Consider the following 26189-nt stretch of genomic DNA (forward strand, 5'->3'; position numbering starts at 1 on the left):
ATATAAAGGTTAATACAATAATACCAATGTCATTTAAAATCCCACATATTTTAATAAATTTTAATAGTATGGAGCAGAGAAATTATGTTCTGTTGATATGTTAAGTACATAAACTATTTCCAAATTATAAGAAGTTTCAATAATATACAGCAGAAAAATTATGTTCTGTTGATATGTTAAGTTCAAAACTATTTCCAAATTTACAGATTCAGTACACATCAAGTATAAGCTATAATAATCAAGATTTATACTCCCTCTCCGTTTCACAATATCAATCAAGATGGTTTGGTTTCATTTAATCTGTCACTTAAGAAAACCTGACAAGCAGAACTATTTAAGACGTTATCATCTCTTATTTTGTTTAAAACACGGTAACGAACAGATTGTTGCCGTCGATCTCCACCTCTAACATAGCAACTGATATTACATAACTTTGGTAATTTGGTGTATGATATATAAGAAATTTGAATACATTTAACTTTACAGTTCCTTTATCACCAAGAGGAATACAATCCCACTAATGTATTATATACTAATAATAATATACATGTAGTTGAATCCTCTAAACACTGGATTAAACATGGCATTCCATCATAACTTTGGGTTAGACTAATCAGTGGCAAATGGCAACTGGTTGAGGTTATGAATGTAAACATAATCTGGTGCATGCAGACAACCGTTCTTTGCCATTTGATAAACTATCAAGCCATCTATATGATCAAGGCTAATGCATTAATCAATGTCTCTAAAATATCTTTGAAAACATTCATCATCCTTGCAGTAGTTGCAGATAACTTTGTACACTTCAATCAAGAGCCTAGGAAATCGACTTGCAAAGTAGTCATTGAATCCTTCCGGAACAGGTCCTATCAGTTCCTGATAAACCAGCAAGAAAGAAATTATAAGTCACGCATGTCTATGATATGTTCTTGGAGACGTGTTAAAAAAGATGCATTTTGAGCTCTCATATGAAAAGCTATCACCAGCAAATCGAATAAGGATCATCTTCAGGAAATTCTTATGATTGTTGTTTAGAAAAATAGAAAATGTTTGGATGTTGCAAGATAAAATCACTACTCAAGTGTCGGTCCAAGAAGAAACCTGGATTTCAACTTATTTAGACAAGCCTAACCTTCGACCAGATAAAAAAGGAAAACAGAAAATGCAAAATTGCTAGTCCAAGAAGAAACCTGAATTTCTGGAGGCAATTCCCTAAAATGATTTAGCTTGTTTCTCATGACCCTCAACAAGTCTCGGACGCTGTCAAATTTATATCGCCTGTAACGACCAATGTTGGCAATGAAAGCTGGTTCCATCTTTTCGTCCCATTTTGCACCTAAAGCCAGTGGAGCAGTGCTCTCTAATACATTCAAAAGAACAGAATTAGTCTCTCTATCTTCAAGTTCCACTCTGTCACTAACGTCGCGAAGAAATGAAAGTCTCATCTCAGAACTCCAAAATAGAGGATGATGCAATACTTCAATTGCCTTTGGCCTGACAATTAAATGAAAAAATTTCTTTAGTGAAAGTGTTACCTTCTAACCAGACAAGACAAACACAAATCTATATACTTCCGGTTCCTCCAATTAGTAAGAGCTATAATACAGCCCATTTGTTAATAGTTTAAGCAGTAAAATCTCAGATTTGTTAATTTGACAATTACATGCAACATAATCCATTTGCCAACTTCCTGGGAATATAACTTATTTTGCTCCCACCCTATCCTTCCATCAGTTCCATGCATGTGATAGACAAATGAACTACTCCCGCCGGTTTTAAATATAAGCAAAAGTCAAAATGTATTTAGCACAAATAAAGACCGAATACATTTTGACTTTTGCATATATTAAAACCGGATTAGTACAATCTTGCAATGTCCTTCCACCTTTTTAGGATTCATCCATGGCCCAAAAGCACCAAAATGAATATCCTCGCATGAATACTTATCTTGAAAAATTTTAAATGCTTACTGGACTTAACACAGCCACTTGTAGGCTTGTAGCATTTAATCAAGGTTTTCAGTAACTCTGATTGAAGGTCACTGTAATATCTGCCAGTAACTGCTTTCTGCAGTGCATTCAGGATGAGTTCCTATATATCTAACAGGTCCCAACCATTCTCTGTCATATTTATTTATTTATTTATTAAATCACATCATTTAAAAATGTTGGGCTCAACATAAAACAAGTCTCAGACACATATCCGGAGATGGCCAGGTTTCTAAAAGAATAAAAATGCAGAATATCCATCACTACATATTAATATAAAGATCCAGTTGATTTGAACTTTGAAACACTAGAGGAATAATCTCAATTGAGATGTTATTCACAGAAGGCAACTAGCAAACTAAACAACGACATTCTACATATGAATCCATCGTTTATGGCTTTATGCTATATATCAATGAAGTCATATCAAAATGCAAACTATTAATGAAGGTGTGAGAGAATATAATTCTAATCTCCTAGAAAACACATTGAACGAGAATGACATACCTTAGATTGGGGTCAGGGTTTAATAAACAAGAAATTAGATCCTCTGCTTCAGGAAGAAACTCTACTAAGAAAAGATCTTTTTTATTTTTAACAATGTTGACATCACGCTCAAGTCGCTCTCCAAATGGATGTCTTCCTGCTGTCATACAGAAAAAGAGGACACAACCTAAACTAAACAAATCTACAGCCCGTGTTTGGCGTCCCTGAAGAAGCTGCTCTGGCGCTTGCCAACCCGAACTGCCACAGCCTGCAAATAAGTCATTAAACATTATTGTATGAGCAGGAATAATGATCAAGTTATGTAGATTAACACGTAGGATTAGACTAAGAAAATAACTACATGTTTGAATTAGCATATGGAATGTATGGTTGGAGAGCTTTTAACCATATACACAGAAAATAAATAGTACATTTCTTAGAAAAATGATTTATATTTATATATTTAGTATATACTGATTCATGTAGTTCCACTAGAGACTCATTAGTTCGACCAATGACCGACAAACCAAGTAACTAAGTCAACGACTAGTCCTGAGTTTAATAACATTGCTAATTAGTAATCGTGAATGCTAAAAAACACAAACTTTTGTACTCACCAGTAGAACTATGGCCTAAAGAAGACATGTCTTCAAGAAGTCGTTTACTAATCCCCATATCAGAAAGTTTGGCACATAATGACCTTTCCTTGATTAACAAAACATTTTGGGGTTTCAAATCCCGGTGTATTATTCCTAGTTCATGCAAATGGACAAGCCCAGAAACCACATCCCTGTTAGCGGACAAAAATAACATGATGTCAACAAAAATAAAATAAAATAAAAATAGGTGTAATTTAAACACGGAGTTAGTGGACACTCATGCTCTATCACTAAATGAAGACAACTATCAACCTCAGATACTTAGCTTAAATATAGGTGTTGTAAATGGAAACAAAACAGGACCCTTTTGTGTATTCCTCCTAACAATTCAATCGGATTCAATGTTTACCATTCTTCGATCTTTTGCTAACGTATCTCTTTTACCTCAATTATGTTGTCCGTGTATCTTTCTCATCCTCGTGGATTCTCCAACTCTAAGGTAATGCCTAAATTATTCTAGTCAATCATCTCATAATCTCTTTATTGAAACTGCTAACTTAGAAGTTAGATCTAGTATCCCTGTCTATCACCCATCCTTGTTATTCATAAAAATTGTCTCTCCTTAATTGCAGCAAAGCTCCTAAACATCAACCTTAACAAAGTACAGTGTACATTTCTTAACCCATAACTGAATAATCATATAAAACCTTTGCTTTAATTTCTAATGTCAAAACATTAAGGACGTGTTAGTTAAACTTGTTAGTTGTTAGTTGCTACCCTGTTCATTGATGGGACTGTAACACTCATACCTACATGATGTATCTCACTAGTCTCAAATATTTTAGTAGCTTTCACATAACATTTATTCTGTCTTGGCTGAGAAAGAAATATTACAATTTAAAAAAAAAAAAAAATATCTAGGAAGGTAACAATTGTAATCATATATATCATCAAATCAAGTTGCTTTACTGACCTCATCAACTTTAGTAAAAGTGGAGATGGATAACCATTCGATTTCCAAAGACATTGCATATCATCCTTCTGTGCCTCTATTTGGGCCTTCTTAAAAATATCAAAAGCTTGATCCTTACTTAAAACCGAGTTTTCTGACAAATCTGAATAAAAAGTAATCAGATCATCCAAGTTGCATGCACAACGCTCCAGAGCAAGGTAAACAAAATCGTGATCATATTCCACACCATACCATCGAACAATATTTGGATGAAAGTCAGAAGCAATGAGGTTTTGGATTTCTTTATGAGCTACATCATGATGAGCCTGAACAAGACGTTTGACAGCAACTGTCCGACCTTCATATATCCCTTCAAGGACAATGGTGCCATTACTTCCCTTTGCGATTTCTTTATTTAATACACACAGTTTACCGATCCTGCGTCCATTAACATTATTATAGTGCAACCGTGCCTCATTTTCTGCTTCCTTATGAATTTGTATATTCTCCTCAACAATGATGTTGTTTTTTCCTGACTTACGTACTCTCTTTTTTTTAGAAGGCGAACTTTTCAAATCTGAGTCACTGATTTGGACCTTCGATGTAACATTATTTTTTAACCGATTTTGGTACAACATCAAAAGAAAGACCACAGATAATACAACCAATAATGACATTGACAATTCAATCACCCTGCTCAGATCAACTTCCCTTGGTGCAGTGATCTCCATGGGAGGCTGCGGAAGCATAACTGCATTACCATTACTATCATAGGTGATTTTCGGCTGCATATAATTTGGCACAGGCACAGGTAGCATCATATTACCACCATGACCGGGGAGAAATCTATCACTCTTAGGTTGTGATGGAAGCATCAGCTTTAAATCGGGCATTGGGAGCATACCTTTCTCTTGATAAGCATCAACATCAGATAATCTTTGAATTTTATCAGGTTCAAACAGAAAATTCTTTCGTTGGCGATAGACTTCTCTGAGTTTTCTGTCAGGACACGCATACGGCATAGCAAAATCCAAGCCACTGTCAACATCATAAGCATACTCACCTTCTGCATCAAGTGAAGCTGTCAAGGTAGGATTTTCATTATGTTGGCAAAATAATACAGCCTCAAATTCAGCTACTGACATAGTCCATAACACTATTCCTGAACCAGGACCCACAGATTGTAAAAAATAATCAGTCCTGACTATCTGGAGCAAAAACTCTGGTAAATTATGCTTTGCTGGATCAGCAAGCTCCTTATTATTTGCACGGAAGTCGTTAGTAACACCCTCACTGTCCTTGTCACCACTCCACATTGCAGTAGTAGAAACATTATGAAAATCAGCAGCACCATAGCTTCTAAGGAGCTTTCCTGTTTTAGCATCCACTTCAAATACAGTGCTCCTTTTGGATCCAAGTATAACAGCTCCATCTTTCGACACAATAGGCGTAACAGCAACATAATCAGCAACGGATTCCTTGAGTCTCTGCAGGTTTCAAGTTTAAACACAACTTATTGACCATACATTGAAGAAAAGTCAACATGACAGACATCAAAATTATCTTGGAGGACTCTTCACTCAACTCAGCCATTGCAATTGGTGAGTTACAAAGGGGAATAGCGTACGTAACACCATGATTATGAATTTGATGTGTTCGCTTAGCGTGTGTTTGGATTCATAGTGTCAAAATTGATTATACAACTTTAAAATGTAACTTAAGGTTAATAAGTTGGATTGGCTTATTTGAACTTATCTAGTTTTTTTTAGATTAGTATTTACTCCTTTTGTCTCGGTTTGAACTCAGGATGTCCAACTCCTTTAACCCTTAGCTCAAACTAGTTCCAGAAATAGCTTATACATAAAAACTTATATGATAAGCATACAACAACAACAACAACCAAGCCTTATCCCACTGAGTGGGGTCGGCTACATGGATCAAATGACGCCATAGTGGCTAGCTATATGATAAGCATATATGCTATAAGCACTTAATTAAACTAGTTATCAAAACAGATTTAGACATGTTTGGGTGATGTTGACCAAGACTAAAAATGATTCTAACCTGAAACTACTACAATTAGTAGCTATTGACACTCAAATTTATTGTTCAACTCGTTTTTATATGAATGTATCCAGACATAAACCACTTCACATCCAACTCAATTTTAACTAAAATCAATTTACCTAAACAATTCAATCAAAATCAATTTTTGTCGCCGCAGAACCAAACACACATTAAGGCAAAAAATTCCCAAAGTAAAAGTAAAAAAATAAAATAAAAACATACACTGTTAAAATGATAATACCGTTTTACCAAAGTGGGGATCATGAAAGATTAATTCCCAGTCATCACCACATTCAATAAGACCAGAAGACGGAGGAGTATTGGCAGAGGAATGGTAGATCGGTGAACCAGATGAAAAAGACCAAATTACCCTCCCAGAAGCACTTTCAACAAGATAAATAGTTCCGTCTAAACCAGCCACCAGTGCCGTAACAGGTTTTCTGTCCAATGAATTCGAAACTAACGGCGACGATGGCGGTGGAAGAGCGGGAGGAGAGGGAGAGAAACCGTTGTGGAGAAGAGAGAGTTGTTGGGATTGGGAGGTGGGGATGGATACATCTGCAACGATGCAGGTGAAGATTGAGATGATGAAGAAGATGAAGATTGAAACGGAATGATTCATGTTGTTATGTTTTGTTTGGTGGAAAATGGAATCAAGACATAATTCATGGGTTTTGGTTTTTCGGTTTTTAAGATTTTGGTGTTTCATGTGATCTTGCAACGTTGATTATGTGATGTTATGTTTTTGTTTAATCCTTAAGGAATCATCGCCAATTCCTGTTTCGGTCAAAGGAATTGACTCATAACAAAATCATAAAATTATTTTGTAATAATACTGAAATTTGTACACCCATTTTGGCATTTAAGATAATTTAACAATTTTTTTTTTCCTTTTCATTAGTCAAAAATAATAGAAAAATGGAACTTAAGCTAAGTATGAAAGAGGGTTGTCAACAAATTGTCGTAAATTTATTATACAAATATTATTTCTCTTTTAAAATAATAATGATAGTGTGTATGTAGTATGTTAGTCAAAATAATCTCTCAAAAATACTATCATGATTCTTTTTTTTAAGGGAATACTATCATGATTCATGACTCAGTTAAATAAAATATACAAAGTCTTTACACTAAATAATTTATCGTCGCAATATCAATTTAATGCTAAAAATCATGAATCAAAATTTCTAATATGGAGACCGGAATTTGCCCAACTGAAAATGACAGGAACATAATTGCATTTCTGTCAAGATAGTGGGATTAAAATTACATCTATGACAAAAAAAAAAAAAAAAAAAAAAAACAGTCACAATATACCCCCTCTCTAAAAGAAAGAAAAAAAAAAATTACAATCTACCAACAATGGATTTATTTAAATGGTATTCTTTATGTGTTATTCTTATCATATCATATCATATACCATTACTCTTTTTTGAAGAAACTAAATTAGTCCTTTTGAAGAAACTAAATTAGTCTACCTAAATTGGCACTGAATCGAACCTTGAGCACACTCTCAGATCTCAAGTCAATACTAACGGATCAACCTAAGTGGATTTTCATTTATTACTCTTTATTATTTTAATATCCTTTTCCCATGTCATAAATAAGGATAATTTTGAAAAATCACTCATAATTTTTCTTTCTAATATAAAAATAAAAATGTTAACATACAAGATATTGTTCAATTTGTTTTGTAAATATTTTACATTTTTATAATTTTTTTACCTTTAATAGTTAAATATATTAACAATCAAAGTTGTGTATTAGGATGCTTAAAGTAGGCATCTGATGTAGGTCTGCATTCTGTGTACAAAGGAGAATGATAACAAAGTATTGAAGAACAATTGGATATACTAAAAAAAAATTCAAATGCATATGAGAAGCATATGTGAAGCTTAAAAGTATCATAAGTATTGAACATGTATTAAAGTATCATAGAATATATTCATAGAAGTATTGAACATGTATTAAAGTATCATAAGCATATGAGAAGCTTAAAAGACTATGGTAAAAGATCTGAAGATAACATCTTGGATCAGAAGAAAAGGACACCTCTAAGAAGCTGAAGATTAACCTCATCAGACTTTGTGAAGATCATCATACTCAGAAGGCCGCATCAGACTTGGAAGACCCCCCAGAGTCAATAGATCCTGAGGGAACTAGACTCCACGTCATATTTGTCGTCTTCTATAGATGTCTTCATCAAAGGATCTGAGTACAGTTTTATCTTCTTCTGACCACGTGTAGAAACGGACAAAGAACTTCAAGGACAAAGAGAATGAACGGATACTTTCAGTTTCAGCAAAGGATTTATACCTATTAATACTTCTTATATACCTATTAATACTTCTTTTTGGTGTAGCCTATTTTATTTTCACATTTACCCTTAACAGTTACCTTTAATTCCAAAAATTGCTAAACTGGTTGCTTCATATTTTCATCTTAACAGCCACTTGTTGCTTTTACGACACTAAGATGCAAATATGGTGGGTTGAAGCAGCAATGAAAAACAGAGAGACCCACGTTCATTGTTGTTTTGATTAATTTCGGATTTTTAATTTAATTAAATCAGTTTAATATTACATGGAAAAATTATGGATTTTGATTGGATGACTCTGTAAAGTTGGGTTTACACCGTTAAACATATCGTTTATTCTCTATTATATAAGCTTTAAATTTTACTCTTTTATATAGTTTTAAATAAATAATATTTGTGTATGACATATGATATATTAATTTATAAAAAAAAAAAACAAAGTAAAAAAATATAACGCTAGCTTTAAATTTTACTCTTTTATATAGTTTTAAATAAATAATATTTGTGTATGACATATGATATATTAATTTATAAAAAAAAAAAAACAAAGTAAAAAAATATAACGCTAGTGTAGTAGAAAAATCGGACAGACGGGCACGTGGGCGCTAGTACTCATAAAACTAAAAGAAAGGAAATACATTTTTCATAAAATTAGAACAGGCATCATAATCATAATATTTTTCAAACAACACATTATTTTTGTTTGAAATTCAATGCATATCTTTAATAACAGTGTCCTCAATACATGGTCTAATAGAAGTCAAATCATGAAAATTAGGTGAACATATGGCCACCTTTGACATGAGATGGGTGATAGATCTCTGGCAAGTGCACCAAATACTATCGAAGTAGTAAAAATATCGATCCCACGAGGACTGTTTTTAACTTCAATAATTCAATTGCGTTATAAAATTAGGATGTATAAAAGTTTATTTTGTTTTGCCACTAGGCAGTAGATTTGGTTTGATTTTAAGAAATCAAATAAAAGAATAAGATTTGATTAAGAAAATATGGAGATAGATGAGATCAGGTCTTTCGAATCCTCTATGTTTCCCTAATTGGTATGCTGCACCTATTCTTATGAATGATTTTCTAGTTTCACGATAGTTAACAAATTAGCCCTAATCAATCCCTTGAGTTAGGACCCTCTTCTTAAACTACAACCCCTAATTCCTTAGGTGGTCTAATAATCCTTGAAGGTTTTATGAACGTTAACCTAATATCACTAACAAACGATTATCTATTCCTAGACTAACCATGTTTATTAGAACAATTCAATTAGGTCTAAGTCGAAAGCTATGGTCAGTAGTCATTCGATCTCACAAAATCATGTTTATATTTGATCAGGATATAAAAAGCATTAAGAACAATTGAATTGAATAAAGACTAGAAATTCATTAATAAACAATAGAGTTTCACAGCAACATATGATCAATTAGGGTTACATAGATTCATCTCTGACCTAATCTCTAAGAGATTTAGCTACTCATAATTGAGTTTACAAATAGCATAATCAATGAAAGAATTAAAACATACATAAACTGGGTTAGAGATGATGAAATCCTCTCAGCTGCAGCCTTCTGGATGTTAAAATCGCACTTTAGCTCTCCAAAATCGTAATGCCCTTTGTTTGAGACTGACTTCAGCTTAAATAGGCAAATCTGGATCGCCCACAATCGTACCACGATGGCACAAATCGTACCACGATTGGTACTTTAAACCCTAATTTCCTTTAAAGCCCTTCTTGAAATCGTATCACGATTGTCTGGATCGTATTGCGATCCAGCACCTTCAAAAACATGCTCTCTGACTTCAAGAAATCGCATTGCGATTCCAAAATCGCAGTACGATGGCTTCATTCCAGTTCTTCCAAATTTAATGCTTTTAACTGCTCCTGGACACTTAATGTTGCTTAGAACTCTATTAAAATGTCAAAATAAGTCCTAAAAATTACGTAATGACAGCATGTCATCAATGGGAAAACATATAATAGCATCAAATTCCAAAAACTAAAAACAATTTTGTAAATCACTTTATTTAATTGTTGAAACTAGTAGAATAACATACTAATATTCATTGTACCAAAAAAAAATACTAATATTCAAGTGCTCCAATTTGTATTTTTATTCCAATTGACTTTATCCTAGCTATGATATACACCATCTTGCCTCACTGACCAAAAGATTTTTTGATGGTCTCCTTCTGTGTTAGGATCATACAAGTTGAATGTTGCATGTAGTGGTTGTTGACGTATCCATGTCAATTGACCTTGTTTTGGCAAAAAGTTGGTCAAAAAATTCAAAGGTACTCCTTGTTTTAAAACATAATTAGGTTTTTCATTCACAATGATGAAATGTAACTCTTCTGAATTTTCGGGTAAATCATTTTCAACAAAGAGGGAAAGTACCTTTTCTGCTGGAGGTCGAATGTAAGGTTGAATAGAGGCTCTACTACCAAAAGTTGAATTATTGGAAGACATAACAATCACAAGAAGTAACAAGAAAGATACATGAATTTAAATAGACATTTTTTTGACAAGGGATTTTTAACAATTGCTTTTTCTACTTTCTCTACCATTTCATTCTATTCTATTTATACATGAAATTTGAGTTGTGCTTCTAGAGTATGTGAAATAAGACTAGTCAATATACATTAATTTTTTTTATATAAAATCGATCAACATTAACTTTGACCATATATTGGCCATTATAATAATTAAACGATGGATATTATTTTTGGTAAATCATATCAGACAGACAGGGTTTTCTCTTAAATTTTTGTCAAAAGAAAAAGGTTTCCCTCTTGAACAACTTTTTGGTACAACTCTTTTGACAACTTTGGTTTTTCTCTTCTTTGTTTGGTCAAAAATAATAGAGAGAGAAAAAAGAAGAGAGAGAATAAGGAGAAAGACTTCTGTGGACCAGAACCCCACAATTGAGTTTGGTCACACACACATAGTTTTTTCTTTCTTTCTTTACTTTTTTCATTTTCTCTCTCTTCTCTCTCTTCTCTCCCATTTCTTTGGTTGTGACCACACAATAAGGTTTGGTCCCTGGTCCACACAAGTATTTTCCGAGAATAAGAAGATAATGTGAGTATAAGAGAGAAAGTTGTCAAAAAGTTGTAGAAAATGGTTGTACAAATATCATTTCTCTTTGAACAAATATATGTTGGGATTTTTCATATAGGAAAATATATGTTATGATTATTTCTCTTGAACCGTTAATGTTAATTATAGATAATCTTTCTTTAATAAACATTTCTAGTATAAAGAAATTTTTTTAGTCAAAATGTGGCAATTGCTAAAAAAATGGCAAACTCTATATGGAAAATGACGAGGAATTAGCCATTGGTGACGGCTGCGGCTGCGACTGCGGTGGTCCTGTAACCGTTGACCATTGATGTGTTAAGGAGGGAAGAATGTGTTATGGTTTGAAGGAAATCCTATGCTCATGTCCGTTGGGTTGTAGTCTTATATGGAAGAAAATTGCTTTTTTGACAAAGAATACTTCCAATTGACACAAGTAAATGACCTAAATGCCCCTGGCGGTAGTTAACTACCGCTGGAAGATCCGCTGTCAGTTAACTGCCGCTGGGATCCAGCGGTTGTTAACTACCGCTGGTTTCTGTCCCCCCCAAAACCAGCAAACCCCTACCTCACCTATTCATTCATCACCTTTCTCATTCCAAAACCATACCTAAAAAAATCCTCATTTCAAATTTTTTGTGTCAAAATCATGCCTCCAAATCATTGCTGATCGATTGCTAAGACGTTTCTACACACAAAATGCATCAAAGAACATGTATTACAATGTTCAAATCCATTACATTTGATTGATTTTTCTGGTTTTTTTTCTCTGTAACGCGTTGTAGTGGCAGTTAACTACCGCTGGCAGTGAGCAGCTGTTAACTGCCGCTGGACACTTAGAAAATTTTGAGTGGCAGTAGCTACTGCCAAAATTTTTTTTTTTCCCAATTTTTTCTTTTGTTTTTTTTTTGTTTGTTTATGTTATTATATGATATTAGGTACATGTTTATTAATTAGTTTAGTAATTGTATGTTGTTTATTTATAGATAATGTTGAGAATGCGGGTGATGATCCGGGTGATCGAAAACCTAGAGTTGTCGATTCCATTAAGGTTGAAGCTCCCGCTAAGGTCGAAGTCTTCGTTAAATTTGAGGCTTCATGCGTCAATTCCGATGTGTGGAAACTTCGTGACACATGGAAAGATAAAAACGAATTGCTCGGTTGGGTCCGTCGACAAGCAAATAGGGTTGGATTTACGGTTATCATTAGAAGATCTTGTGAAGGAAGAAATGCTATGTTGGAGTTGGTTTGTGAACGGAGCGGCGAGCACAAAGTACCGAAGACAAAAGTGAAGCATGAAGGAATGGGATCAAGAAAATGTGGATGTTTGTTCAAGGTGCGTGGATATGTTGTTAGGGAAGACAATGCTTGGAAATTGGCTATTCTTAATGGCGTTCACAACCATGAGATGGTGCCGTATGTAGCAGGGCACCTTCTTGCCGGAAGATTAACGAAGGACGACAAGAAGATCGTACATGACTTGACCGATTCTTCGTTGAAACCAAAAAATATTTTGACAAATTTGAGGAATAAAAGGAAAGAGTCCACGACAAATATCAAGCAAGTCTACAATGAACGTCATAAATTCAAAAAGGCAAAAAGGGGTGACTAGACGGAGATGCAATATCTAATCACAAAGTTGGAAGAGAATGGATATGTTTATTATGTAAGAGAAAAAAAGGAAAGTCAAACCGTTCAAGACATATTTTGGACTCATCCAACATCGGTAAAGTTGTTTAACAATTTTCCTACTGTTTTGATAATGGATTCCGTGTACAAAACCAACTTGTATAGGATGCCATTGTTTGAAATAGTTGGAGTCACCTCAACCTATTTGACATATTCGGTTGGTTTTGCATTTATGACGTCAGAGAAGGAGCATAACTTTACTTGGGCTTTGCAAATGTTGCTTAAACTTCTTGGACCAAATAGTGATATGCCTAAGGTGGTAGTGACTGACAGGGACACTAGTATGATGAATGCCGTAAAAAATGTTCTCCCCGGTAGTAGTGCAATACTTTGTTATTTCCATGTTGGCAAAAATGTTAGATCAAGAATCATCACCGATTGCAAAGTTAAACAAAATGTTGTTGTGGTGGATGGGCAAAAGAAGATTGTCGACGAGGAGAAGCATAGTAAGTTGGTTGATACCATATTTGATGCATGGGAAAAATTGGTTGAATCTCCTACTCAAGAGTTATATGCGGGTAATCTAGTGGAATTCCAAGATGCTTGTAAGGATCATCCAAAGTTTCTTCACTATGTTCAAGAAACCATATTGAATCCTTTTAAGGACAAACTAGTGAGGGCATGGACGGACCTTGTGTTACATCTTGGGTGTAGGACCACGAATAAAGTTGAAGGAGCTCATGGCGTGGTGAAGGAATATTTGTCCACCTCCAAGGGTGATTTGGGTACTTGTTGGGAAAAAATAGATGAGATGTTGGCAAACCAATTTGGGGAGATACAATCATCGTTTGGTAGGAGTGTTACGGTCTTGGAACATAGGTACAAAGATGTCACTTTGTACTCCGGGTTGGGGGGTCACGTGTCTAGACAAGCCATGAACTTTATTTTTGTGGAAGAAGAGCGTGCTAGGAAAACCTTGTGCATTGAGAAGAAAACTTGTGGTTGTGTTCAAAGGACATCGTATGGCCTACCTTGTGCATGCTTCATTGCTATGAAAATACGTCACAACATGCCCATTCGATTGGATGAGATACACCCGCATTGGCATAAGTTGTACATGGGTGAAGAACAAAGTAATGAAGATTTGTTTTCGGTCGCTGAGGAGTGGCATGGTATCCAAGAACGTCTCCAAAGAGTTCCGTTCCAAATGAAACTAGAAATCAAAGAGGCTTTGCGGTTGTTAGCTTTTCCGGAGACCACATTGTTGTCACCACCTCCAAGAAAGGTGGCGACCAAAGGAGCTCCCAAAAAAATCAAAACCACACGTGGTAGGATCCCATCTTCGTGGGAGACTATTGATTCTCAACATCCGGAAAGTCAATCTTCACCACGGAAAAAATCTTCACAAACTAAAAGAAAAGGTGCTCGCATTGGCATTTCTCCGATTCCGATTCCTAAGCCTAGCTTGGTTTCAACAAGTTATGATCCATCCAATCCTATGTATTACATGCCAAAATTCATGAGACCATACATTGAGAGAGTTGTGGATGTTATTGGTGACGGGCATTGTGTGTTTAGGGCTATAGCGGAAGCCTTGGGTTTGACGCAAGAAAGTCATGTTATGGTGCGGAGAGCACTTATTCAAGAGTTGAAAGAGCATAGGAGCAAATACATCGAGATATATGCGAGCGAGGACCGTTATAAGTACATCTTGGATGGATTGTATCCTCCCAAAAATCCTAGTAGCTTTGCACCTCCCGACAAATGGTTGACATTGCCGGATATGGGACACATCGTTGCATCATGTTACAATAGGCCGGTGTTAGAGATGACTACATGGAAAGACTACATCTTCGAGACTTTTTTTCCCACTTAGAGGACGACCTCCGGTTAACCCGAAAAGCAACATGATTTGCCTTGGTCTAATCCCAAATCATTTTGTCCTTCTTTCATTAAAAGATGGTTGCCCACTACCTCCAACATGCACGGAGTGGAGAAATCACAGGAGCGAAGAGGTGGCAACATGGGAGGATGAATTCTTGGATCAACACGATCGTTTCCGAACACTCATGGACATTGAGCTCAAAGAAAGACCGGTTCCACCAAAAAAGCCAACAAATGAAGACAATCCAATTATGTTTGATGGCACTCCGGTTAAAGAAAACACCGAATTTGAAAATGTTCTGGAACATTTAGATGATTTGCTTTTATTAGATGAAATGTGACACTTTTTGGTCAGTGTTAATCCGTTTTTTAGTTGATATGCGCCGACGTATTTTTTTTGGATATATAATGTAATGACCAATTTTTTGGGTGATATGTAACTAACCTTTAACTATTTATATGTATATCAATATATTTGAGTTTCACATTTATTAGTAATTAATGTACATTACGTGTAATGTTTTGCATAATGTGGAAAATTTGATGAATTTCAAACAATTGTTAAACGTTAACGCATTATCGGTTTGGTGTAATGTAACCGAATAATTGATAAACTATTAAATGTTGATGTTTATGATTGCTGGATGTTGTTCTTTCGGTTTTATTTCCTTCGGAATTGCCGTTTGAAATTACAGGTAAAACAGGACACATTTCCTAGGAAAGTACCAGTGCAGACTGCACTGGTTCTGTAACTGGTGTGAGCGGCAGTTAACAGCCGCTGGAAGCCAACAGTTGTTAACATCCGACGCATACTTCAGAGGTTGTTAACAGCCGTTGGGGGTAAAATGGTCATTCACTTGTGTCAATAGGAAGTATTCTAGGTCAGAAAAGCAATTTTCTATATGGAATAAGGGTGTAAATAACATTTTTGGGCCTTTAACGAAACAGGCTTAAGCTGTGTTGTAAAATTAGTCATATGAATTATCTCTAAATAATAATTAGCATAAACATATAAGCATTAAAATTACAATGACTTGAAGTCGGTAACGGTGAAGTAAACAAACAAGAAGTCGTGAACAGAAATGACCTGCAACATAGTAAACCGTTTAATAACCTGACGCGTGACATAGTCACTGTCCTTGAGGATTTTATCCGCCTCATAAGCACATATTCTCCTAGGATACAACAAGTTCTTCCCCATTATGAATCATAACCGGAGGTGATAGAACAACTCAAATCTGCTCAACACTGGAATGATGTAACCCATGAACTTAGTGGTATATAAACAGATATTATACATGAGAAATTGCAAGTCTAACCTATCCCTTAGGAGCCAAGAAACTTCAAGCTTCTAACAAAAGCTTTGCAGATTCCAAAGAAACCTATACTCCTAAACAAAGATATGCAGCCCAAACCAGCGAATGAACTAACACTACAAAAGAAAAGACCAAATATCAAAACAATCCTATCTCTCCCATCAAGATCGATTCAACAACCAACCAAAATGACATAAAATATAAACAAAACTGTCAACATGACAGTCACAAATATTTAGGATTACTTTTGATCACCCCCTTTTTGAAATGAGTCTGTATGTGCTCACTACCACTGATGGAGCCACATGTGTGCCAGGGGTTTCAACTGAAGCCCCTCAACTCAACCTACTGAATTCCCACGTATTATGCAGTAGCTTTTGGTTTTGAATCCCCTCAAGTTCAACTGTTGCACCATGTTTGCACCACAAAGTCTCAATTTAACTGCAGCAAACGACACTTTTTCATGTGCTGCATCATGTTTTCATTGAAATGTTAAGCAATTAGCCACTAAACTAAGGGAATACATGTGATATATACCGGTTCATATGTGTATATATTTAACATTTAAAATGTATATAATATTTGAAAATTATATAGAAATACATGATTTTCAACTTATTCACATCATATGGGGTGAATTGGTAAATTATATTCATATCTCTATCATTATATAAAGGCAAACTGCAAAGTTAATCATGAGTTCACTACTTTTGGTCGGACCTTTCCTCTGGACAAAATTACCTTAAGAATCCAATTCGTTTCTAAATTTAAATTGAAATTCATGTTTAAACTATAGAAAATTTGAAAACTAAATTATTTACTTAAACATTTTTTTTACGAACTTTCCCGATTACAATCTAATATTTTTTAAATTTAAATTAAAAAGCAAACATACAATATAAAAACAACGAAAAAATTGTGGATAAACAGGAACGTTGTGCCCGTTTTCCGCTAGAGATATATAATACTATATAATTTTTTAAATATAAATTAGTTTTATATATATATATATATATATATATATATATATATATATAATAATTGTAATTAAAATTTAAAAGTGCGAACCCCCTAAGTCAGGGTCCTGGCAATGCCACTGCTCACTACTTGTACTTTGAACCCCTTTATCATTTAGCTTATTATCATGTTTGTTCTTATTATACTTCTTCTTCCTTCTTGACATAAAAGGAGTGAATGAACGTCCCTCATCCAAATCTCCTTCAAGGTTCTGCTCTTGCTCATCACTCATATCCGTCTCTTCATCAACTAAGTCTCCCCACCGAGTTCTTAATATGATCACATCTTCATTGAAGTTGTACTATGAGCTGTGTTTGCATCTTTGGAGACATGAGATTATGGTATATCCTTGTTTATTTCAATGTCAGCAATGTTTTCAACATCCTTGAAAATTCCAACTTGAGTGTTAACCTTGTCTAGAGTTGTACCATCAACTAAAAGAGCTGACTTTGGACTAGAGAGCAAGACATCCTGGGTTGTGATAGCACCAGAGATAGTAACACAAATGGGATTATCAGAATTATGGTAATTCATCCCATCCTTAGAGAGAAGAGAGCTAGAAGCCGCTGCAGACAGTTCATGATCACTTAATTTGAAAGTGAGTGGTTCATCGGCTATATTCGCAAGATTACTTTGAATCATAATATTGTTTGTCACATTTCCAATGCTATAATCAACTGTTGCAGCTTTTCCTCTAGAACCATCTGCTATGTTAGCCAAAGTATGTTCAGAAATGATAGCATCCTCAATAGTTTTAGCCACTTTTTTACTAGAATGAAGTGGTACTTTTTTGTTGACCTCATGATGAGTCAATAATTAGCTAGTTTTAATATAATATTTAGTGTCGTTTTAATTAGATTTGAGTTTATTTTATTTTAATATTATTTCCTTTTTGAGTTATTTTACTTCAATTGCATATTATTATATTTCAGGAATAAATATTTGATGGATTAAGTCTTGGAGCAAAAGAAAGGAGTCTGGAGCTGATTCGGAGCAAAAATACGAAGATTCGGAGACAAAAATATGTCTCCCTCAAGTCAGAAGCTTGGCACGGCCCGTGCTAAGGTTGGCACGGCCGTGCCACCTCCCAGGATGGCCTTTTGCTGCTTTTGCTTAGGATTTAAGCTACTCTATTCTGGTTTTGACCAAAAAGCCCTTTGTTGCTTGTGGAACATTCTATTGATGTAATTGCTTAGATTTTAAGTCGAATGTATCCTATAAATAGAGTAGCTAGCCATCACAAACAAATCATTTTTATTCTTGGAATTCAATAAGTGACAATTGTCTTTCTTAGTAAAGTTCTTTTTTTTATTTCTTTACTTTCTTGTTATTTACTTTATGCTTTTCTTCTTCTTCTTGATGTCTACAATGAGCTTGAGTGAGTAGACTTCTTTGTCTTGGGATTGTTGGATAAGTCTAATGACATAATCCGAATCAAACCAAGCCTTAAACCTTAATTCTATGTAACCCTAATTTCTAATCTAAATTCACCGTTTTAACATGATTAACCATTATCAAACTGTGGAAGCGAACACGGAGGGTTTGATAATTGTTAATTCATCATCTCAAATATCAATTCATAAAGCGAACACGGAGCTTTGATATTGGAACAAGTGAATTTAGACAAGGATTGCGAAACATGAGAATAGTCTAGCAAACCTTGAGACATATAAAGTTTCGAGCTTCAAGGATTCCAAAGGCAATCACCCATGAGAATAGGTGTGGTTGTTGGAGGAACACGCTCACTGACTTCGAGAGAAGCTTTGATACGCTAAAGAGAAACTTGTCTTTAGAAATTAGGACTAACGTAAAGTTATAAGTTTAAGGGTTTGTTTGTGAAGGATTCGTCATTACGATGAACCAATATTCCCAAGGCTCTTTTTATTATTGTATTTCTTTTCAATCAACTGAAACCCTCTACTTTACAATCTTTCTTCTCCTCTAATCATTCTCTAAAAGTTAATTAAATTGAACAACTCCCTGTCGGAACGATACTCTCTTTTATTACTACTTCGATAGACCGTGCACTTGCGGTTTGTCCTATCACCTCATAATGCTTATTTTTCGTAGCAGTTTTATCCACCTCCACTTGGTCAGTTACAAGTCTCTTAAATTGCTGAATAGAGTGCCCAATTACTCCACAATTGTTACAATATAAAGGATGTTTCTCAAACACAATCCCCACATAGAGGTATATATCAACCAAAATACGTGCATAATGGACAAATAAACGATTTTTTTTGGATTCATCAATGGAAAGAGGGGTGCCCAAACTAGACGCAATTTCAAAAGGCAATGTTGGTCTCCAATACTCTTGTGGAGGTTCATAATTCGAATCCAAACTTGTGCATGTAAAAGTTTTTGCTTGGAAGGATTGAAGTCCTTTGTCCAACACGAAAACGTCAAGATGCCTGGTTTGAGATTCAACAACGTTAAAGACCATAATTTTCGCATCCCTTCAACTGTGTTAAATTGAAGTTCAAAGAATCTTTTGCAAAGGGGCACAATATTTGAATTTTTCAAATTTGGCCATAGAGAGGACATTTTCTTGTAAAGATCACGTGTGGTTAGGGGAGAATCCCCTTTTTGAAGAGTTAACCTAGCCTGTAAGTTTCGATGACCATCCTCTACCCCTAATTCATACTTATGCTTAGAGATTTTCAAACTAACAGAATCCCCTTTAACCGTTCTTGGGGGAAGCTGGCATAGAGGCAAATCACAACTATTTGAAACTGCCTGAGAAAACGATTTTTTTTCGTCTAGCACCACGGAGGAGCTAGAAAATTCTATTGTCAAAACATTAAAATTAAGCTAATCGAATCAACAATATAAAGAACCAAGAAATAGCTCCGGGAGCAGGAAGACGTACCAGAGAAGTAGAAAGGACAACCGATTGTAGCACCGACGAGTAACGATTCACAGAAAGGAATCAACGGAAAATCATAGAAGCAGCACCGAATCTTCAACAGAGGAGAAGAACCTTGAAGAAGATCCGGAAGCGCATTGGAAAATTGTAGAGAACCACCGTATGACCCACTGATGAACACCGGTAACTATCGCCGGCGTTAGTTAGAACACCATATCAGAGGAGAGAGAACGAAGCGTTCTCCCCTAGTAATCATTTGAAATTACTTTTACTAATCCAATAATTCATAAGGAAATGTGCACTTGGTAATCTAGAGTTTAGGCGGTAGGTAAACTAAGTCAGACTAAAGATTGTTCTAGCCAAGATTCGAAATCATTTTCTTCCAAATGATTATTTGTATTTTTTTTCTCCCGAATAATTTGTATTTTGTTGAAGCTCATTAATCATTTAAGCTCAACTAATTGGTTAACATTTAACTACATAAAAACAAATTAAATTTTTGCAAACGCCGCTACAATGTAAGTGGTGTTGATATTTTCTCATCTTCAAATCTTAAACTACTTTTTTTTAATAAAAAAAAACATATCATAACCCCAATTTTTAGTCAAAAAATAAGAACGGACCAAAACTGTTTAATTTTAAAATAGAGGGACCAAAACTTCAAAATAGTGAAAATTAGGGACTAAAACTGCAATTAAGAAAGCAATAAACTATTTCAATTTATTTATTTGTTATATTTAGAAGAAAATATCTTGTAGTTGTAAAAATTTATTACAATTTCAAAAATTTGTTTGGAATTGGCTATCCGTATGATGTTCCATTCAGATGCAAACAACCGTCGATAAAATCTATATCAACGGTTCCTATCATCCCTTCTCACCATCCTAAATATTTTCCAAATTTTCACAATTCCCGTGTTTACCCTTCCCTTCATAATCTCGCCCTTTATATATCACACCAAATCCCAGTTTTCTCTCAATGAATCCCAAATCACAAACCCTAATTTCTTTCGTATTTCAATCCAGTCAACCACCATGGCACGTACCAAGCAAACAAGCCGCAAATCCATTGGAGGCAAAGAACCGTGCAAACAAATAGCCATTAAAGGAGCTTGGAAATCAGATCCGACAACCGGAGGAGTGAAGATGCTACACAATTTCAGCCTCGAAATCATTGCACTTCGCTAGATCCGCAGGTAATAGAGACACATCTTAATGTTACTGAATTTATTACTCATCCATATGAAAGTTATATGCACAGAAACACACAAGATCTCACTAGTCTCGAGTTTCATTCCCTTACACTCTTAATCTTGCAATAAATCCTTTTACCATTTGATGATATATTACTCCATTTTGGGTTCTCTAATAAATGAAAAGATCTAAAAATATGACATACTGCTACTATATAACAATAATTATAAAATTGAGAATCAATACATGGCCCAAAAACCATCTAAAGTCCAAACACCACTGTTACTACCATGTGGAAACTTAACAACAACTGGATCAAAATCAAGTCTCATTGCTTAGGGCTCACTATATCTCAGTTTATTGAATTTGTTTAAGTTGAGAGATAGAGCTTCTGAAGCCATGAGATTTGATTTTGATCCCGTTGCGTTTAAGTTTTCACATGGTAGCAACATTGGTCCTTGGACTTTGGATGATTTATGACTCCGTATTGACTCCCAATTTTATAATTATTGATATGTAGTAACATGGTATCATATGTTTAGATCTTTGTTATGGCTAGATTTTGACCGCTGGCAATTGGCAACCTATTTTATCAATTGTTTGTCTCCCTGATATAGACTAGAAGAAGAAAAAGGTATTTAACGTTGAAGGATTTCTATTAATTCAATTGATTTTAGTATATATTATTGTCTGTATAAGAATATTACACGTCCTTCTTTCATGTGTATAAAATTGAAATATCTATTGTGTAGTAAAATAAATGAACGATGGTATGCATAACTTCAGGCTCAAAGATTATTATATTAGCTTTATGACATTTTGGCAGCGGCACATCGGGACAAGAGGAGGCTAGCGCTGGCATGGTAATGTGTCATTCCTCCAAATATAACCTACCAAGTTGAACATTTTTGTGCAAAAACTTTCATATTTAATCTCACCTTTTTTGTTTGTTTGGAAGATTTAATCTCAACCTTCATAACCGTCATTTACCCCACATTTATTTTCCCGTAGTATTTTTATTTTAGTCCAATTTTAATAATTTCTGTTTTATTTTTTATTTTGGATTTTCGGCCCATTAGGGTTTTGTTATTCCCCTAGTATTTAAGCTTAACAGTTGTAGCCTAAGAGACAGTTTTTATTCATTCTATATATTCTAGAGAGTTTTCTCAATTTCTGGTGGATTCCAGAACCCTATTTTCATAAGTTTGTCGCTTGCAAACTTGTGTCTTTTCAATCTAGGTTTAACGCTTGCTAAACTTTTCTTTCAACTGCGTCAATTGGTATCAGAGTAGATTTCTCCTGTTCTTTTCCTAACGTGATCAGCCATGGGAGATCAACCGGTGGCGAAAGCAGAGCTTGAGGGTACATTCATGGCTTTTACCACGACTATCAATGTTTTCACTTCACAAGCGGCGATGTTAACAACTCAGTTGAATAACCACGCCAACAACAACAACATAAACAATCAGAACATGGGAGGTGGACAAATTAGGATTCCACGTGGTAGAAACAATCAAATTATTAAGGATTTGAGTTTTTCAAAGGTGGAGGAGACTGATGTGGAAAATTTTGAATAAGTTGATAAAATTGACGCTGCAGTAGAAATATGAGAAATAAAGTATAAATTTTGTGTGAGGAGTTCGAAAGTAAAAACTACTGGGAGGAATTGCTAAAAGACCTTTCAAAAAGAAAGCAAGATACCTTGGGAAAAGGGAAGCGAAGCAACACAAAATTACTGGGGGAAAATTTTGCTTGTCTAGAAGGTATAGGCTCCGACGGCGAGGATGATGATTATGAAGTGGATCTTACTGATGGTGATTCAAATTCAACTGTAACTACTATTGCTAGAAGACCTTTCAAAAAGAAAGCTCATTACACAGATCCATCACGTTTAACGAAAGGTGGTGGAAGATCACTAAAAGTGCTTGGTTTTACTCAAAGTCAGAGAGCTTCTTTACTGCAGATTTTAATGAGGTTTGGGGTCGACCCCCATGAGTGATTTCTGAATTTCCAACACAATAAACAAAATTTGGTTAGCAAACATATATATCAAGCAAAACAGGGAATAATCCAATTGCACAACTTTTGGATTCTGGAAATTTATAGTGATAAATTGACATGTTTTTGCGGCAGAGTGTGACTACCCATCTTATACACCAGTGACAATAATGAAGCTTGGATGGGATTTTCACAAACATGTTCAACGAAAAAGAAGTGTACTATTAGTACTCAATCTAAAACCTGCAATAAACGTTTATTTTTCATGAAATGTGAGACTCTTCCTCACGCTTATATAGCAACAAGAAGGTATTTCAAATTCATCATCATTACAAAGTAAAAGATGATAGAAAATCTTTTGTAATAAAATTTATCACATAAAAAAAGAAGATGTGATCACATAACAATATAAAAAAGAGGTAGAAAATATTAATATGTAAGTGATTTTTTATAACTCACTGCAACTAACTCAAACGGCACGGTAGAATATATAATGTTTTGAATGTCGTTCAATCACGTAAACCCAATTGCATAATATAAAAAGTGTTCAATAATTGAAAGAAAAAAAAACCAAAATAGGCTAAAAAAAACACCAGCCCAAGAGACCTGCTTAATACACATAACACAAGAGTTTTGAGATAACTTGTAAAGTAAGCAATTATCCATCTACGTTTTCTTCCTCATCTTCATCAATTTCTAGCGCTGTCTGCTTGCAGATTGGACAAACATTCTTCAACTCCAACCATTGTATGATGCAGTCAAGATGAAAGATATGCACACAATCAAGTCTACCAATTCTCTCGCCCTCCACATAGTCCTCGTAATAAACATGAAAAATGACGGTAACGAGTAAATATGAAAAATGACGAAGTAAATTGTGTTGACCTAATTGAGTGTAATCAAACACATGAAATTTCAAGATTAGGTCATTTTTCATGTTTATTAGGAGGACTATGTGGAGGGCGAGAGAATTGGTAGACTTGATTGTGTGGATATCTTTCATCTTGACTGCATCAAACAATGGTTGGAGTTGAAGAATATATGTCCAATCTGCAAGTAGACAACGCTAGAAATTGATGAAGATGAGGAAGAAAACGTAGATGGATAATTTCTTACTTTACAAGTTATCACAAAACTCTTCTGTTATGTGTATTAAGTAGGTCTCTTGGGCTGGTGTTTTTTAGCCTATTTTGGTTTTTATTTTTTTTCAATTATTGAACACTTTTTATATTATGCAATTGGGTTTACATGATTGAACGACATTCAAAACATTATATATTCTACCGTGCCGTTTGAGTTAGTTGCATGCTAAGTGAGTTACAAAAAATCACTTATATATTAATATTGTCTACCTCTTTTTTATATTGTTATGTGATCACCTCTTTTTTTTTATGTGATAACTTTTATTACAAAAGATTTTCTATCATCTTTTACTTTGTAATGATGATGAATTTGAAATACCTTCTTGTTGCTATATAAGCGTGAGGAAGAGTCTCACATTTCATGAAAAATAAACGTTTATTGCAGGTTTTAGATTGAGTACTCATAGTACACTTCTTTTTCGTTGAACATGTTTGTGAAAATCCCATCCAAGCTTCATTATTGTCACCAATGTATAAGATGGGTAATCACAACTCTTCCACAAAAACATGTCAATTTATCACTATAAAATTTCCCGAATCCAAAAGTTGTGCAATTGGATTATTCTCTGCTTTGCTTGATATATATGTTTGCTAACCAAATTGTGTTTATTGTGTTGGAAATTCAGAAATCACGCATTGTCACTTTTGTTTTTAGGAGTCTCGGGTGTTTGGTACGTGTTAGTGTCCGATACTAAGACATGTGATTACTTTGAATCATGTTATATTTCCTATTTATTATCCATGTCGATATATTCGTATAAGTCTTGTGTCAGAAATTTGTGGAAGTGTTTGTACTTCATAGTTGATGAGTTTCATTACATTAAAAAAATGTGCCTTCATTCTTTAGTTGATTATGGACAACTATAGAGTTATTGGTTTGTTTCCTTCTTTTTCTCCATTGTAGATATCAAGGTCGAATCAATTTTATCTGATGTGCATTCATCTGTACTCATAGTTTCACCTGGAGCTATATCAATTGATCATGTTATGGCTAATTTGAGTTGTGGAAATCAATGTGATACCGATGTTGCTATTGCTTCAAATTGAAGGTGTGTTGTTTGACAAATTTTAGTGTTGCCACATTTATAATGCACTTGTATGATATTAACATGTCTTGCCACATTAAAAAACTTCTACTATTTAGTACATTAATAATGAGTGATGACACCTTGACATATTTTAGTGTCATTTATGAATAATTTTGTAGTCTTTTAGGAATGTATTTTATTGTTTTAGGGAAGTATTGTACTAAGTTGAAGAAATGATCATTAAATAAAAGAATTGCACTTCTCAGGTTCAATTATCTCCGGAGCTAATTTGGGTGGGCTATTTAGCTTCTTCGAAAAAAAAATAAAAGAATTGCACTAAAGATTTTTAAACCATATCAATTAACCCAAACCAGATAACTTTGTGGTCATGCCGTACTTTTTACAAAATGTATTAAGTGACATTTTGAGATACAATCACTACAGACGTAATGGTAAAGAGAAATGAGACAAAAACTCAAAATAAATGAACCAGCTACTTTCAGCTACGCATCTCGCAAGCTGCGAAGAAAGTCGTGGACATGCCACTGTCTCATGCCCATTGCGCAGATGAGGCTTGCACATTTTACGGTTCTGTTATTGAACTGGTGGGTCAAAATTT

General features: G+C 34.6%; 1 protein-coding gene, 1 long non-coding RNA gene and 1 pseudogene across 5 annotated transcripts; 2 read left to right on the plus strand and 1 right to left on the minus strand.

Moving 5' to 3' along the window:
- Positions 1 to 432: 432 nt before the first annotated feature.
- On the minus strand, positions 433 to 6823 carry LOC146920336 (serine/threonine-protein kinase/endoribonuclease IRE1a-like). Of its 3 annotated transcripts, none has more exons than XM_085713741.1 (6): positions 6342 to 6823; positions 4047 to 5512; positions 3092 to 3264; positions 2496 to 2742; positions 1191 to 1494; positions 433 to 876 (listed from the first exon to the last, which is right to left on the minus strand). In XM_085713741.1, exons 1-6 carry the CDS (start codon positions 6354 to 6356, stop codon positions 733 to 735), a joined length of 2349 nt encoding a protein of 782 aa, XP_085569867.1. In that variant the 5' UTR covers positions 6357 to 6823; the 3' UTR covers positions 433 to 732. The 3 variants fall into 3 exon arrangements, with proteins under 3 accessions (XP_085569867.1, XP_085569865.1, XP_085569866.1); XM_085713739.1 differs by having other exon boundaries at positions 6334 to 6823; XM_085713740.1 differs by having other exon boundaries at positions 6315 to 6823.
- Positions 6824 to 11897: 5074 nt separating this feature from the next.
- Positions 11898 to 15351, plus strand: LOC146920337 (uncharacterized; annotated as a pseudogene). The gene is made up of 5 exons (XR_015010718.1): positions 11898 to 12212; positions 12484 to 12613; positions 12710 to 13117; positions 13169 to 13632; positions 13933 to 15351. The product of XR_015010718.1 is annotated as an uncharacterized LOC146920337 (transcript).
- Positions 15352 to 21208: 5857 nt separating this feature from the next.
- LOC146920338 (uncharacterized) lies at positions 21209 to 25741 on the plus strand. The gene is made up of 3 exons (XR_015010719.1): positions 21209 to 21404; positions 22189 to 22265; positions 25447 to 25741. It is a non-coding gene; the product is annotated as an uncharacterized LOC146920338 (long non-coding RNA).
- The last annotated feature ends 448 nt before the right edge of the window (positions 25742 to 26189 follow it).

This window comes from Medicago sativa, chromosome 5, assembly GCF_051527215.1.
Source record: "Medicago sativa cultivar Bolivia chromosome 5, Bolivia_mono, whole genome shotgun sequence".
NCBI lineage: Eukaryota > Viridiplantae > Streptophyta > Magnoliopsida > Fabales > Fabaceae > Medicago > Medicago sativa.